At 38.9% G+C, this 18,417-nt stretch overlaps 1 protein-coding gene across 1 annotated transcript; it reads right to left on the reverse strand.

The window, feature by feature from the left end:
- Nucleotides 1-7,600: 7,600 nt before the first annotated feature.
- On the reverse strand, nucleotides 7,601-9,621 carry LOC110271945 (uncharacterized). The gene is made up of 5 exons (XM_021123655.2): nucleotides 9,596-9,621; nucleotides 8,759-8,831; nucleotides 8,463-8,519; nucleotides 7,859-8,044; nucleotides 7,601-7,735 (listed from the first exon to the last, which is right to left on the reverse strand). Exons 3-5 carry the CDS (start codon nucleotides 8,490-8,492, stop codon nucleotides 7,601-7,603), a joined length of 351 nt encoding a protein of 116 aa, XP_020979314.1. The 5' UTR covers nucleotides 8,493-8,519; nucleotides 8,759-8,831; nucleotides 9,596-9,621.
- Between the last annotated feature and the right edge of the window lie 8,796 nt (nucleotides 9,622-18,417).

The raw sequence follows: 18,417 nt of genomic DNA on the forward strand, positions 1-18,417 counted from the left end.
TATCATTTAGATAAATGATCTTGATGCCTTTTGGGTTCACTGTCGACTTACCCATAACCCATGGGATAGCTGGATCAATGGATATGGTTTGCTTTACTGCCTCCCAGTCAAAGCTCATAAATCTCATGGCTTCCTCAGCCTTCTGGTAACCATCTGGTTCATTTGACTTAGGCTGGAAATGGAGGATATCCTCAATAGCCTCCTCAGTAACTAAAATCTACTTCCCTCTGAGCTGTACTTCATCTAGGGTCGTCTTATAATAGTTACAATAAAATTTCCTGACCCAGGATGCATTAACCTCAGTCAGATTCCTTTTCAGAAAGAACCAGCCTCTCTGCTTTATTTGCTCTATAGTGTACTGTTGTAATTCAGGTGGAATTCTAAGGGTTTTCTCTAAATACAAGTGTCTCTTAGTCTCAAAGACATCATATTTTAGTTCACAGTAGTGGTTTGCGAACTTGATCGGATCAGTGGCAGGCACTAGTTGATCTGCTTTTTCTTACGGAGTAAAGTTTTTCTCACGCCAAGAATCATCATGTAGTATATCTAAAATAGTGGTAGATGATTCTCCTCTTTTTCTTTTGCCAGTGCTAGCTTTAGCTTTGCCTTTCCCTTTTAGATCAGACATCCTTAAAAGTAGAGGTTCCAGGATACAATTTATTAAACTAAAGCAGGGAAAACAGGAAAGCAAATAGGATTCAAGCAATATAAGCATAGATGAGTAAAAGAGGAATGAAAATCAAAGCATGAAGTGAGTCAGATAGATGTAGAATTTTGGACTGTATGCAAGATAAAATTCAAAGAATTTAATTAAAAATTACAATCCAAAAACTATGAGATGCAGAATGCTTTGTTGTCAAGGAATAACGATAAACATGCCTTAAAAGGGTTTAAAAGGGGTTAGTGTAAACTAAGAGAGAAGTTAGAAAGTCAATGAAGTCAAAAGTTAAAAAGGGAAGTTAAAGTTAGTGGCATGGTACTTGATGAGCAGATAATTTATACACTTTTTGGCATTATTTTTAGTATGTTTTTAGTATATTTTAGTTAATTTTTATTATGTTTTTATTAGTTTTTAAATAAAAATCACATTTCTGGACTTTACTATGAGTTTGTGTGTTTTTCTGTGATTTCAGGTATTTTCTGGCTGAAATTTTGAGACCTGAGCAAAAATCTGATTCAGAGGCTGAAAAAGGACTGCAGATGCTGTTGGATTCTGACCTCCTTGCACTCGAAGTGAATTTTCTGGAGCTACAGAAGCCCAATTGGCGCGCTCTTAATTGCGTTAGAAAGTAGACATCCTGGGCTTTCCAGAAATATATAATAGTTCATACTGTACTCTAGATTTGATGGCCCAAACCGGCGTTCCAAGTCAGCATAGAAATTCTGGCGTCAAAACGCCAGAACTGGCATAAAAGCTGGAGTTAAATGCCCAAACTGGCACAAAAGCTGGCGTTTAACTCCAAGAAAAGCCTCTACATGTGAAAGCTTCAACGCTCAGCCCAAGTACACACCAAGTGGGCCCTGAAGTGGATTCTGCATCATTTACTCATTTCTGTAAACCCTAGGTTACTAGTTTTCTACAAATAGGACCTTTTGCTATTGTATTTTACACACTTGATCATACTTTTGATATTGGTTCTTTTGGTTCCCTCTCTGGGGCCGAAGCCAATGATCACCATTATCACTTTTGTATTTTCAAGGGTGGAGTTTTTACACACCATAAATTAAGGTGTGGAGCTCTGCTGTTCCTCATGAATTAATGCAAAGTACTATTGTTTTTCTATTCAACTCAAGCCTATTTCTGTTCTAAGATATCCATTCGTTCTTCAACATGATGAATGTGATGATCCGTGACACTCATCACCATTCTCACCTATGAACGCGTTCCTGACAACCACTTCTGTTCTACATGCAAACAAGCTTGAATGTGTATCTCTTAGGTTTCTAATCTAAGATTAGAACCTTCATGGTATAGGCTAGAATCAATTGGCGGCCATTCCTGAGATCCGGAAAGTCTAAACCTTGTCTGTGGTATTTCGAGTAGGATCAGGGAAGGGATGACTGTGACGAGCTTCAAACTCGCGAGTGTTGGGCGTAGTGACAAACGCAAAAGGATCAATGGATCCTATTCCAATATGATCGAGAACCAACAGCTGATTAGCCGTGCGGTGACAGCACATTTGGAACATTTTCACTGAGAGGACGGGAGGTAGCCATTGACAACGGTGAAAGCCAACATAAGTAGGAAAGCAGAGGTTCAGAAGGAACAAAGCACCTCCATACGCTTAAATGAAATTCTCACCAATGAATTACATAAGTATCTCTATCTTATTTTATGTTTTATTCATATTTTAGTTATCAATTCTCCATAACCATTTGAATCTACCTGACTGAGATTTACAAGATGACCATAGCTTACTTCAAGCCGACAATCTCTGTGGGATCGACCCTTACTCATGTAAGGTTTATTACTTGGACGACCCAATGCACTTGCTGGTTAGTTGTGCGGAGTTGTGACAAAGATTTGAGATTACAATTGTGCATACCAAGTTGTTGGCGCCATTGATGATCACAATTCCGTGCACTAAGTTTTTGGCGCCGTTGCCGGGGATTGTTCGAGTTTAGACAACTGGCGGTTTATCTTGTTGCTCAGATTAGGTAATTTTATTTTATGTTTAAGCTTTTTACTTTTATTTTTCAAAAAATTTCAAAAAAAAAATTTGTATTTCTATTTTGTTCTTCAGAACTTTTAAGAATGAATTCTAGAGTTTCATGATGATTTGTTGAAGTCTGGCTGGTTGTGAAACCATGTCTAAACTTTTGGACCGAGGTTTCAACTTATCATCACAAGAGCTTGTTGATTTCTATCAATCTTACTGTTGAAAGTAATGATCTGCTAAAGCTTGGCTGGCCATTGGCCATGTCTAGTGTTTTGGACCGAAGCTTTCACTGAAAGCCTGGCTGGCTAGTAAGCCATGTCTAATTCCTGGATCGGAGTTTTAGACTAACATTGCATGATTCCTAGAATTCTCATTAAGAATTTTGAAGTCCTTTTTTCTCTTTTTCCACTTAATTTTCGAAAAAAATTATAAAATTTTTTTAAATCTTAAAATAAAAAATATTTTATGTTTCTTGTTTGAGTCTAGTGTCTAATCTTATGTTTGGTGTCAATTGCATTCTTCTAATTTTCAAAAATTACATGCATTATGTTCTTCATTGATCTTCAAGTTGTTCTTGATGATTTTCTTGCTCTGATCTTTAGATTCTCTTGTTTTGTGTCTTTTGTTGTTTCTCATATGAATTTTCAAATTGTTATAGTCCTTAGTATACAAACTTCTAAGTTTGGTGTCCTGCATGCATTATTTGTTTAATCTTAGTTTTCCAACCATGTCTTTTCAAGTCAATAATACAGAGAATTGAAGATTCAGAACATGCAGCAGAGGAATTACAGAGAAAAAGCTGGGCGTTCAAAACGCCCAGTGAGGAAGGAAAACTGGCGTTTAAACGCCAGCCAGGGTACCTGGCTGGGCGTTAAATGCCCGAAAAGGTAGCATTTTGGGCGTTAAACGCCAGAATGGATGCCATTCTGGGTGTTTAACGCCAGGAGGACACTAGAGGAAAGATTTTGTTTTTAATTCAAAACTTTTTCAAATATTCATAATTTTTAAAAATCAAATATTTTTCAAATCATATCTTTTCAATCATATCTTTTCAAAAACAATTTCTTTCCATTTTTTAAATTATTATTATTTTCGAAAATCCTTGCTACAACTAATGATTTAACTCAAAATTTTCAAGTTGTTACTTGCCTATTAAGAAAGGATCAAATTTTAATTTTAGAATCATATCTTTTAATTTCTTGTTAGTCAAGTAATCAACTTTAATTTTAAAAATTTCTCTTTTTAATTTGATTCTCAATCATATCTTCTCAATCATATCTTTTCAATCACATATTTTTCAAAATTAATTTTCAATCATATCTTTTTTATTTCTAATTTCAAAATCTTTTCCAAAAATCACTTAATTTCTTTCCCAATCTTAGTTTTCGAAAATCATTTACCAAATTTTCAAAATTTCTTTTAATTATTTCAAAATCTTTTTACTTTAATTTCGAAAATTCTTCCCCTCTTCCCAAATCCTTCTATTTAAAGGACTAACACTTCTCCATTATCAGCAATTCGAACTCTGTCCCTCTTGATAAGTTCGAATTCTCTCTTCTCTTCCTCATCCTTCTACTTTTATTTTCCTCTGACACCTCAAGGAATCTCTATACTGTGACATAGAGGATTCCATATTTTCTTATCCTCTCTTTTCATATGAGCAGGAGCAAGGACAAGGGCATTATTGTTGAAGCTGATCCTGAACCTGAAAGGACCTTGAAGAGAAAGCTAAAAGAAGCTAAAGTACAACTCTCTATAGAGGACCTAACAGAAACTTTCAAACAAGAAGAAGCCATGGCAGCCGAAAACAACAACAATGGCAACAATGCAAGGAAGGTGCTTGGTGACTTTACTACACCTACTCCCGACTTCTATGGGAGAAGCATCTCAATCCTTGCCATTGGAGCAAAAAACTTTGAGCTTAAGCCTCAATTAGTTTCTCTGATGCAATAGAATTGCAAGTTTCATGGACTTCCATTGGAAGATCCTCATCAGTTCTTAGCTGAATTCTTACAAATCTGTGACACTGTCAAGACCAATAGGGTTGATCCCGAGGTCTACAAGCTTATGCTCTTTCCCTTTGCTGTAAGAGACAGAGCTAGAACATGGTTGGATTCACAACTTAAAGAAAGCCTGAACTCTTGGGAAAAGCTAGTCAATGCCTTCTTGGCAAAGTTCTTTCCACCTCAAAAATTGAGTAAGCTTAGAGTCGAAGTCCAAACCTTCAAGACAGAAGGAAGGTGAATCCCTCTATGAAGCTTGGGAAAGATACAAGCAATTGATCAGAAGGTGTCCTTCTGACATGCTTTCAGAATGGAGCATCATAGGTATCTTCTATGATGGTCTGTCTGAACTGTCCAAGATGTCATTGGACAACTCTGCTGGAGGATCTCTTCATCTGAAGAAGACGCCTGCAGAAGCTCAGGAACTCGTTGAAATGGTTGCAAATAACCAATTCATGTACACCTCTGAAAGGAATCCTGTGAATAATGGGACAAGTCAGAAGAAAGGAGTTCTTGAGATTGATACTCTGAATGCCATATTGGCTCAGAACAAAATAAGCAAGTCAATATGATTTTTCAGAGTCTGTCTGGAATGCAAGCAGCAACAGTCAGTACCGAAGAAGCTTCATCTGAAGAAGAAGCTTATGATCCTGAGAACCCAGCAATGGAAGAGGTGAATTACATGGGAGAATCCTATGGAAACACTTATAATCCGTCATGGAGAAATCATCCAAACCTCTCATGGAAGGATCAACAGAGGCCTCAACAAGGCTTCAACAACAATAATGGTGGAAGAAATAGGTTTAGCAATGGCAAACCTTTTCCATCATCTTCTAAGCAACAAACAGAGAATTCCAAGCAGAACCACTCTGAATTAGCAACTATAGTCTCTGATTTAATTAAAACCACTCAAAGTTTCATGACTGAAACAAGGTCCTCCATTAGAAATTTGGAGACATAAATGGGTCAGCTGAGTAAGAAAGTTACTAAACTCCCTCCTAGTACTCTTTCAAGTAATACAGAAGAGAATCCAAAAGGAGAGTGCAAGGCCATCAACATAACCCACATGGCCGAACCTGGAGAGGAGGAAGAGGCAGTGATCTCCACTGAGAAAAACCTCAATGGACGTCCACTGGCCTCTAAGGAGTTCCCTAATGAGGAACCATGGGAATCTGAGGCTCACACTGAGACCATAGAGATTCCATTGAATTTACTTTTGCCATTCATGAGCTCTGATGAGTATTCTTCCTCTGAAGAGCACAACTAGAAAATGGCTTAATACAGACAGATTTACAGACAGATTTAGTCTTTATTACAGACGGATTTTTTGTTACCAACAAAATTACCGACGGATTTTGTCCCTCTGTAAAAGCCCCGTCGGAAATTATTTACCGACGGATTTTTTTTCCGTCAGAAAATTACCGACGGATTTTTACTAGTTACCGATGGATTTTCCCTCTGTAAATTCTCCATCCATTTTCCGAAGGCGACGAACTTTCCGACGGATTTTCTGTCTGTAATTACAGACGGATTTTCAGACGGATTTTCCGTCTGTAATTACAGACAGATTTTCAGACGGATTTTCCGTCTGTAATTACAGAAGGATTTTCAGACAGATTTTTCGTCTGTAATTACAGACGGATTTTCTGACAGATTTTCTGTCTGTAATTTAAACTTTGCAAAATCATCTCACACTCTGATTACAGACAGAAAATCCGTCTGTAAATCCTTCATTAAGGTAAAATAGAATTTTTTTTTTCTAATTACAAAATAAGCTTGTTTTCATACAAAATAAATATAAATTTAATATAAATTATTATCTAATTCGTATTCGAATATTTATAATATTTCAAAAAATAAACAAATTCATCGTATTATCAAACTAAAAGAAAAGTACTATAAATAAGCAAGTCAATATAATTCAAAACATAAACAAAATGTATTGATCATCAACTATAATAAGTAACAACCATATATCAAAGTGTGTTGATACATCAACTATAATTCAAAATATAAACTCAATATATTGTTCAACTATACGAAGTTATGCAAATAACGACCATATAAAAAATTCTTTTGATGTTTCCTGTTTCTGCAGATGCTGTATCCAACTGGAACCAAGTTCCCATCGAATGGACCTTTTAGGAACAACTGCCTCCTCCTTTAAGTTTTCCAAGGATTCTTGAACCTTCTTCCGAACTAGATATTTAGAAGAATCAGAATCATCCAAATTTGATAGAGATGTCACAGACCCTTCCAATTGATCAGCATCAACTGCAGATTGGTGATGAAGCAGTAGCCTCAAACTGTAAATATCTCAGATTCATTAAGATCGAATATTTATACAGCTTATTACCAACATAAATGGCAATAATATATATTTTAGTTCTCTTGTATAATTTCCCCTTAGGAATTACAAAGCACCAATAATGCCTCGACTGTGATTATGATTTAATATAAATGGCAATTCTCATCTCTTCAGGTGTCTTGTCCCTTCCCTATATCCAACAGTTGAGAAAAGATTATGATTTAATATAAAAGCAATATGTGAGCTCATGTGTGTGTGTGCGCAATTTTATTGCCCTGAAGAATTAACCCTGCAGAATGAATGACTCATCTCTAACTCCCAATTTATTTGAACATAACCCACATCCAAATTAAATTCCCAAAGCAAGAATGAAGATTCATCGTTGAACTAAAGCTTTCAACAGTGTGACTTGAAGAATTCAAGAATATTCCAAAAATAATGTGGTCAGAGATTGCTGCTATCACACAGATCCTACATTTTAGAGCCATCACTACAATTCAGTGCAGCTAAAACATAGAAAACAGAAAAGTATAAACAGTTACATATACTTCAAGTATGATCTAGTACCCAAATCAAAATGCTAAATGACCAGCTCAATAATAAAAATGTAGTTAATATCAACAGAAAAACTAATTAGAGAAGAGAAGTGACAGCTTCTGGGAGGAACATACCCACAGAGGTGTCAAATATGATAATAGTTCATCGAAGAAAGGTAAGAAGGAGGCTTTGAAGGTTTTGATCAAAGTTCCCAATATCTCTCCCACCTGGGACACATAAATGTTTTGAAAGGATGACCAAAGAATTGATCTATACAAACATAATACAAAGACAGTAGCCCAGCAATCAACATAACTCAGATTTTTTAAAAACGAATTTAAACAACTAACTTGATCAAAAACTTCTTCCTCTTGTTCATTTTCCTCTTTAATCAGCTCACTCTCTTCAGCATCAAAATCTTCAGCTTTGGTCCTCTCTGCCCTCTCTCTTTTCCTACTTGAACTAGCTGTGATCACTTGTTTTATCTCGTCAACAATGGACCTGACCTGGCTTTCATCCAAAAGCATCCCAGAAATCTGAAGTACACAAAAAGATCAGAACACATACTGGATTGAGGCTACACAGGAATTACTCTTTTATATGAAAATTCTTGCATAATAATATATGATTATTTTTAAAAACAAGACTACAAAAACCACAACAATTACAAAGTGGAGCAGACTTACTATCACGTGGAAATGAGGGGCAATGGTTGAACAGATTAATAACCAATTCAACAAATATATATATATATATATCCTAATCTAGAATTCTAGATCAATTATGAAACATGAAATAAACAAAACCTTTTAGTTTTGGCTTTATTAGCATCACTTATGATGTTAGCTAATATATGCGAAGCTAGATTTTATTTCCAATTAGAATGTTAAGTATCAAACTTTGAGTGTAACACCCCCTAATTTTGTATAATATTTATCATCTAATGATACTAACCTGTAAGCATTCATTCAATGAATCCAACATGCTTGCATAAATTTCTGTATCTGGTTCCTGCAAGCAAACAGAAGAGGGAGAACTTCAGCACCACAAATGCCGTTGTAGAGCCTGGCCAGGCAAAGTCCACCCAATATAACCTATATTAAGCTTTGTTATCAAATCCATGCCTAGACTAGGTCTCCTAAACTAACAAAAAAGTCCATACTGCACACATAAAGGAACACCTCAGCTTATATGATATTTAGAGACTGATCAACAACCCCCTAAGGGTTCAGATCATAATAACAACTTACTCATGCTGTTCGCATTGCCGCTTTTTGCGTCCCTGGACGGCAATGTTGCTTTTCTCTGCATTTCAATTCCAACCTGGAGAGTGAAAAAAAACAAAAACAGAGGATCGATTAATTGATCACTCGAATTTGAAGTAGAATTGGGAAGTTCTGTATCAATAGAGGAACAAAAAGTTCAATGAAAACAGAAGCAACAGTGGATGCAGGTATTTGACCACCAGTCTTCTCTTCTACCTACTAATTGGATAAATATCTTTTAAAAAAGTAGTAAGCCATTTATTGCAAAAAATAAAAGAGTTGACTCACAAATGTTTGGCATGGTGCAACTTATCAAGACCAGGTACACTGCCACTAGAAATTAGTATAGGTCCTTGAAGCTCATTGTTAACTTATTACAATACCATCTTTTTTTTTGGGACAGGATGGTGCCAACTTAATGCATAAACATAGCATTACTAGGTTACTCCATTAAGAAAACTAACTAAATGCATTGCCTGGTACAGCTTCATCAAATGCATTACCTAGTGGTTGATTAAATGATGAGCTAGATGGAACTTTCCCACCAAAATATTTTACAATGGAATGTGTCCCCTGGAAACATACAGTTTTGATAAAAATTTCAATACCACTGTGACAGAAACAGCTATCACTTGCTAAGGAGTTACGATCAGCGAAAAGAAAAATTTTTAAAGGGTAAGCTAGCAAGTATGCACCTAAACATTGAACATATAGCTTATTGATAATATATATCAATGCTATAATAAGCATTTCAAAACCTTATGATGTGCTTACTGTTCTAAGGTTGAGAGAAAATTTGTAACTGAAGCAGTTCAAACTTACAGATGGTATGGGGACAATCTTACTAGCTGAAACAGACAGTGATGTAACTCTCCGGTTGTTATTTTCATTCCCATGAGTCTTAAGAGTTGCAAAAGCCCAAAAATTCACGTAATGCAGCTTGAAACAGAGTGAGGGCATCTTCTTGAATCTTTGTAGTTCCGTATCTTAAAGGACAAGATTTAGAAGGGAACTTTCTAGTGAATCTGATTCTCCTTTCTGAAAGAAACATTAAAATAAGACAGATAGATTGATGCAAAACTAATGATGAATACAGAAGATGACTCAACCCTAAGAGTCAAGTCATCCACTAAGACATTACCAGTGGGAGTTACAACCTGAATTTTGGGAGCAGCATCAATATAAAAATAATAACAAAATCATAATGACAAGTTCAGGTGTATAGATGATTCATTGAAATCACTTGCCTTGACACCAGAGAATTCAATGTAGTTAGCTTCACCTATGAAACTTCTACTTCCTCGTCTTTGGAGTGAAGATTTCTCATTCTCCAGGCTTGGCTCCCTTGATACAGCCACTAACTCATGAATGCGACCAGCATAACCACTATGAAATATATAGTTTACTTAGAATATATAGGCTTGAACTTTGCAAGGATTTGTATATAACCTATGCCTACATACCAAGAATAAAAACCGATATCAACTTCTAAAAAGGATAAATGACAGATTTAATATACCTGAGTCGATTGAGCCGTCTTGCACTAATAAAAAGAGTTCCCAGTGACTGAAATAGGGAAATAATAACACTAGTATGATATCTTAGATTGCTTAGCATCTCTGCATGCCCTAAAGTTGAACTGTCAGACCTTAGATGGCCAGAAAAGAAAGGCTCAATTATCAGAATAACAGCAACTGTAGCACCAAAGTACTTCAATAAAAAGTCCTGAATCATGCCAAACCACCAATGGTCATGTAGGACACTACTCAAATGCCTAACCAAGGTGTTAAACTTCTATTGAATATGGGCTTCTTCTCTCATCTCTCCACCATAAAATGCTATACTTTCCAAGTGAGTCCTCAATCGCGAGTGAAGCTGTCGATAATCTCCTTCCAGTTGCTGCTCTCTGAACATTAGTTTACCAGGAGCCAATGTCATCAAAATCAATATCAAACTATGAACGTTAAAAACTATAGAAAGCAATGGCCTACCATGAATTTTAGGTCAAAAAAGTTTCGATTGCAGAAAATAATTCATCAAAATTAGAGTAAACCTGTAGATTCAAACAAAGCATAAAAGTAGAGTATGATAAACCTAAAACTGGCATAGAAAAATTGAGCCCTAGAATTTATCACGAAGAACAGAATCACAAAATTAGGATATATATACCTGAAATTTGATATGGTTACGAGAAGAACTGAGGGAGCAAGTTGAGATTAGATGGAAGAGGAGCCAGAGGGAGCAGATGCGATGAGAGCGGCAGTAGAGAGAGCTCTGCGATGATGGGAGTAGATGCGACGAGAGCGGCGGCGGAGGGATCTTGTGCGACGCAAGGGATGACAGAGGGAGATTGTGCGACGCAACGGCGGCAGCGGCAGTGGCGGAAGAAGCAAAAGTAGCAGCCACGGAGAGAAGAAGTAGCTTGTGCTATGGAGAGAAGAAGAAGCCGTGTTTCATTTGGAAGAAGCTGGAAGAAGGTCGAGTTTCATTTGGGTTTAATTAAATATTTTCGACAGAAAATTTTAAATTACAGACGGATTTTCCGTCTGTAATAATTTAATGAAACGCAGCGGTTTGTCTATTTAATTACAGACGGATTTTCCGTCTGTAACCATTTCTTACGGAAAAAAAATTACTTTTACCGACGGAATTATCGACGGATTTTGTTTTCCGTCTGTAATTTATGCTAATTCATTTTTTTTGTTTTCCGACAAAAAATCCCTCTGAAATTCCGTCTGTATTTCCGTGGGATAAAATCCGTCGGAAATATCCGTCTGTAATAACTAGTTTTCTAGTAGTGGAGGATGAAGATCCTGGAAAGTTCTCAATACCTTGTACCATAGGCACCATGACCTTTGATAAGGCTCTGTGTGACCTAGGGTCAAGCATAAACCTCATGCCTCTCTCTATAATGGAGAAGCTAGGGATCCTTGAGGTACAAGATACAAGAATCTCACTAGAGATGGCAGACAATTCAAGGAAACGGGCTTATGGACTTGTAGAGGATGTCTTGGTAAAGGTTGAAAACCACTACATCCCTGATGATTTCATAATCCTAGATACTGGGAAGTGTATGGATGAATCCATCATCCTTGGCAGACCCTTCCTAGCCACAGCAAAAGCTGTGATTGATGTTGACAGAGGAGAATTAGTCCTTCAAGTGAATAAGGGCTCCCTTGTGTTTAAAGCTCAAGGATCTCCCTCTGTAACCATGGAGAAGAAGTATGAAAAGCTTCTTTCAATACAGAGTCAAACAAAACCCCCACTTTCAAACTCTAAGTTTGGTGTTGGGAGGCCACAACCAAACTCTAAGTTTGGTGTTAAGAGGCCATCATCATGCTCTGAGTATCTGTGAGGCTCCATGAGAGCCCACTGTCAAGCTACTGACATTAAAGAAGCACTTGTTGGGAGGCAACCTAATTTTACTTATCTATGTTAAATTTCTATTTTCCATTGTTATTTTATATTTTCTGTAGGTTGATAATCATGTGAAGTCACAAAAACAATTGAAAAAGCAAAAACAAACTGAAAAATAGAATGAAAAATAGCACACCCTGGAGGAGAAGCCTACTGGCGTTTAAACGCTAGTAAGGGCAGTAGAATGGGTGTTAAACGCCCAGTCTGGCACCATTCTGGGCGTTTAACGCCAGAAAAGGGCAAGAAGCTGGCGTTAAATGCCAGAAATGGGCAGAAACCTGGCGTTTAACGCTAGGATTGGCAGCAAATGGCATTTTGCAAGCCTAATTGGTGCAGGGATGAGAAATCCTTGACACCTCCGGATCTGTGGACCCTACAGGATCCCCACCAACCTCAACTCACTCTATCTCTTCTTCACACCTTTTCATAATACTCTTCCCCAAATACCCTTCACCAATCACCTCAATACCTCTTCCCCAAAAACCCCTCACCTATCGAATCCTACCCACTTCTCCATAAACCCTTCACCAATCCACATCCATCCATCATAAACCCCACCTACTTCACCATTCGAATTCAAACCACTTTCCCTCCCAAACCCACCCATACATGGCCGAACCTTACCCTCTCCCCACTCCTATATAAACCCATCTTCACCCCTTCATTTTCACACATCTTAAACACTACTTCTCCCCCTTGGCCAAAACACTAACCCCCCTCCATCTCCTCTATTTCTTCTTCCTCTACTCTCTTCCTTCTTCTTTTGCTCGAGGACGAGCAAACTTTCTAAGTTTGGTGTGGTAAAAGCGTTGCTTTTTGTTTTTCCATAACCATTTATGGCACCTAAGGCCAGAGAAACCTCTAGAAAGAGGAAAGGGAAGGCAAAAGCTTCCACCTCCGAGTCATGGGAGATGGAAAGATTCATCTCAAGGGTGCATCAAGACCACTTCTATGAAGTTGTGGCCAAGAAAGTGATCCCCGAGGTCCCTTTCAAGCTCAAAAAAGGGTGAATACCCGGAGATCCGACATGTGATTTGAAGAAGAGGTTGGGAAGTTCTCACCAACCCCATTCAACAAGTCGGAATCTTAATGGTTCAAGAGTTCTATGCCAATGCATGGATCACCAAGAACCATGATCAAAGTGTGAACCCGGACCCAAAGAATTGGCTTACAATGGTTCGGGGGAAATACTTAGATTTCAGTCTGGAAAATGTAAGGTTGGCATTCAACTTGCCCATGATGCAAGGAGATGCACGCCCCTACACTAGAAGGGTCAACTTTGATCAAAGGTTGGACCAAGTCCTCATAGACATTTGTGAAGAGGGCGCTCAATGGAAGAAAGATTCAAGAGGGAAGCCGGTTCAACTAAGAAGGCATGACCTCAAGCCCGTGGCTAGGGGATGGTTGGAGTTTATCCAACGCTCAATCATTCCCACTAGCAACCGGTCTAAAGTTACTATAGATCGGGCTATCATGATCCATAGCATCATGATTGGAGAGGAAGTAGAAGTTCATGAGGTTATATCTGATGAACCCCGATTTTGTGATTTATCTTGTGCTTATTTTGGGGGATTTTGTCACTTTTTCTCGCATTTATTCAATGAAATAGCATGATTTTGTAATTCTCCCTTGAATTTTGCTTAAGTGTAAAAACATGCTTTTTAGGCCCTAAATTGGTGATTTTAATTCACTTTAATTCCATTCGATGCCTTGATGTGTTTGATGAGTGATTTCAGGTCCATAAGGCAAGTATTGGAGGGAAGAAATGAGGAGAAAAGCATACAAAAAGGGAGAATGCATGGAGAAACAAAGATTGGGAATGCACCAAAGGACGCGCACGCGCACCAGGCGCGCACGCGCAAAAGTGATTTCGCCTATGGACGCGCACGCGTACATGCTGCGTCCGTGCGGGTTGAGAATTTGCCAGCGATGCGCACGCGCACATGGTGCGCACGCGCCGATACTCTCACGTGGCCCACTTGAAGGCAAAACGCTGGGGGTGATTTCTGAGCTACCTAAGCCCAAATCCAACTTGTTTCTGAGTGTATTTCATGCAGAATTGAAGTCCAAGCAAGGGGGAGCAATTAGTTTAGCCAACATGAGCCTTTAGTTAGTTTTCTAGAGAGAGAAGCTCCCTCTTCTGTCTAGAATTAGGTTAGGATTAGGTTAGATTATTTTAATTTCATGTTTAATTACTTGATCTCATCTTGTGTCTTCTATAATTTCTCCTTTCTACATCTTGATTCTCTTAGTTTTTATGTTAATTTCCCATTTTGCTCTCTTTTGTGATGATGACTCATGTTAATTTCACCTAATGCAATTTTGATGTTGATGTTTTTTTAATTGATGAATTGAGTTGTGATCTCACTTTTCTTGCAATTGATAGTGGTAGATTTTAGCATCTTGCAATTTATGATGTTGATTTTCATTGCATTCTAAGTGTTTGATGAAATGCTCTCTTTAGTTCTTGAGTAGTTTTATCAACTCTTGGCCTAAGCCAAGGGACTTGAGTGGTCTTGAGTTTTTGGATATAATGGATTTGGTAATTTGAGAACCCTGTGTGATCAATTTGAAGCCGATTGACGCTAACCCACTACTAAGCCAATTGGTAGGTAGGTTAGGACTTATGGGTGGATGTGATCAAGCCTGTTTGACATACTTCAAGTCTAGGAGTAAATGTTACGTACTTAAGGCTTCGAGAAGTAAACTTAATGGGTTGGCCTCTCATAATTGTCAATAATTGGTTTGTTAACTAGGATAGTGATCTCAAGTACCCAAGTCTTAGCCAAGAGTTCTTTATTTTGCTTTTTTTACTTACTCACTCAGTCTACTTCCTTGCCATCTTATAAACAAAACCCCCCTTTTACCCATCATAGCCAATACGCATGCACTCCATTGGTTCCTAGGGAGACGACCCGGAGTCCAAATACTCCGGTAAATTTTTATTGGGGTTTGTTACTTGTGACAACCTAAATTTTTGTATGAAAGGACTATTGGTTGGTTTAGAAACTATACTTAACAACGAGACCTCATTAGATAAATTCTAAACCGCCGAGAGTCACGATCATCAAAATGGCACCATTGCTGGGGATCCAATGGTGCTATGTTATTGGCTATTGTATATATTGTGAATAGCTTGAACTTTGGTTTATTTTCCAGTTTTTACTAGTTAGGATTCTATTTTCGTTATTTCTTAGTGCTCTTTGTTTTTATTTTCTATTTCATTATGAATTCTCATCCTTTTGGCTATGAGTGTAGTTCAAACTATGTTGTAAGAAATGGAAGCTCCAATGAGGATATGCATCAAGGATTTTGGAATCAAGGATGGGAGGAACCTCAAGCTTATGAACAACCTTCATGGCAACAACCTCCTACGAACTCCTATGGGTATAATTTTGATCCTAATCTATACCAGTAAAATGTGTGTGATGACCCTTATTGTGGTTATCAACCACAATCATCATATGCATGTGACCCTATTCCTCAATATAGCCACACGTAATACTCATAAGCCTCACATCACCATTCAACTCTACATGACCATAACTCATATATACCATATCAACCACCATTAGAATCACATATAGAACAACCACCATTCCAATACCAATATTCCCAAGAACCATAAATTCCACATACACCACCTCAAGAACTCCACCAATATGAACCACCTTCCGATTACAACAATCTTCCCCCAACCGATGAATTCTCTCTTCCAACACCACCTCCCGATGAAGCCTTCATATTAGAACTGAGAGACCTTGAATCTCGCATCTTAAGGCGGCAAGAGGAGGATGAAACTAAGTTTAAGGAGCTAAGAGCAAAGATAGCTAGCATGGTAGAAGCCGTGAATCACCTAACATCCCACCTGAGTTTATGCACCTTAAGTACCCCCATTGTTGAATGTGGAAAAATAGTCAAGGAGCTTAGTGAGGATATGAACTTGAAGCTCCATTGTAAGAAAGAAGAATTGAAGCAAGAAGGACAACAAAAGGAGAAGATAGAGATTAGCGAACAAAAGGAAGTAGTGGGTGGGTGTTTAGGATACGTTGAGCACATAAAGGAATCACAAATTGAAGAATCCTTTTCCAAAGAGTTTGGAAAGGATGTTGAAGAGAAGAGCAATGTTGCGGAAGTAAACAGAGAGTTGAAGGAAATTGATCAAGAAGTGGATTCCATCACTAGTGATTTTTTGCCCATGTTGATCAATTCCCTTGATGATATTGTTGAACCCTTCCCCAGTGGACTAGAAAACAAGGTTGAGGAAGACTTGAAACCTCCAAGACCTACTGAGGGTGAAGAACTGGGAGAAGTATTCCGAGCAACAAGCGCTCCTACCTATGATGATTTCGAATCAACATATGATTCTTTTGAGTTTGAAGAGTCCTTCCCCAAAATGCATAGACTTGATGATGAGGTAGATTTCACTATACCTCCCATCTATGATGAGAGTGATGGAGAAGAAATAGAAGAAATTGGTGAAGAAGAATGTGAACTTGAGGAAGCTTGGCATGAGGAGGAACTTGAAGAACCTCGCCAAGTGGTGGAAACCTCTAGAAGAGGATGGACGGGAGTAGAGCATGCTTTATCAAGATCTTTGGGAACTCCTCCACCTAGTTCATCATCCAATCCTCCGCTTGAGTGGGTAAAACTTCTAACTCTCAGCTTTATTATCCCACTTGAGTATGGTTTGCTTGAAACGAATGGCCAACTTAGGGCGCTTTGTGGAATTAAGTGAAAGAGGAGGATGTTTAGTGGTTGGCGTTCTAAATCTAGGCTCATTATGGTGGGAAGCTCGAAATTGGAGAGCATGGATTGGTGTAATGCTCAATTAAATGGGTCTAGAAGAGTAGTTTGGTGCTTCCATGAGAATTCTGTTTTCTCGTCGCCCGGACAAAGTCAAGGCAATCAACTAGAAGATGGGTGCGAGGACAAGATATGGGATCCTGGATTATCCTATGATAGTCAATCTCGGGAGCTCACGTCTTGGAGAGGACCTCACCAAAGCTTAATGAAGAAGGTTGGAACTTCTGACAACCAATTGAAGGACAAGCACTCTTGGAGTTTCAAGGATGGATACAAGCATAAGCCACCTTGACAAGAAGCCTCCCGATGTCCAACTTAAGGACTTAAACTAAAAGTGCTTGGTGGGAGACACCCCACCATGGTAAACTCTTTCCATTATCTTGTAGATATAATGAATGAATGAATTGGGTTCCATTGTATATAGTTTCTTTACTTCTTGGTATATTTTCATTTGCTTGCTAAGGTGTTTATGCATTCTATGCTTTAATAAGGGATGAATCTTTGAATTGAGTTTTTGCTTGAATTGCAAGTTTTCTCAAGTTGTCTGAAAAAGCCCTTATGTTTCAAAATACGTTTAATATTGCATCTTAGCTAGTTTAGAGTCTTAGAGAAGGATGGAAAGTTAGGAGGTCTTTTGATGCTCTTAAAAAAAAAAAACCCAAGCCACGCGCTAGCGCAAGGTGCGCGTGCGCGTAGGCTGCCCATTTCAACTATCTGGGCCAAGGACCAGAGAGTTGTGCCTCTTTTGGGCCAACTCTATGACTCAATCCACGCGGACACACGCTGTACGCATCCGCGCTACTCCCTATTTCTTCATACACGCGTTGGCGTACTTCGCGCCTCCGTGCCCATTCCATAAGCTCATACCATCCACGCGAACGCGCACGGTGCGCGCGCGTGTCGATGCGTTTTTAGCATCACCCAGGCCAAAGGACCCGAGAGTTGTGCCAACTCTGGGCCTCTTTTGTGCCTCTGGCCCAGCATACCCGCGCGGACGCGCACTGTACGTGTCTGCGCCAACCCTTAACTCATCCATATACACGTAGGCGCACTTGGCGCCCCCGCCCCACCTCCCTATTTCTATCACCCACGCGGACGCGCACGATGCGCGCGCGCGTGGATTCAAAAACCCCATTTAACCAGAGACGCGAAGCCCTAGCGCACTCGCGCAAAACCCCTCCAACATTTCATTTCTTCTCTCCCTCCATCTTCAACCTCCAACCTCTGAGCAACCCACCACCGGCTGCCCTCCGGCGAGCGACCCGAGACCATCGCCGCCGCCGTCACCAACCCCCTCCTCCTCACTCCCTTTCTCTCCTCCACTCCACCCCTCTCTGTCTCTGCTCGCTCTCACAGCCTCAGCGCCGCCCCAGCGCCACCGCGACCACCATTGTCACCGACGCGAGCTTCATTTCACAGCA

The sequence above is a fragment of the Arachis ipaensis genome, chromosome B5 (genome assembly GCF_059453495.1).
Source record: "Arachis ipaensis isolate K30076 ecotype BB chromosome B5, ASM5945349v1, whole genome shotgun sequence".
In the NCBI taxonomy this organism is placed as follows: domain Eukaryota; kingdom Viridiplantae; phylum Streptophyta; class Magnoliopsida; order Fabales; family Fabaceae; genus Arachis; species Arachis ipaensis.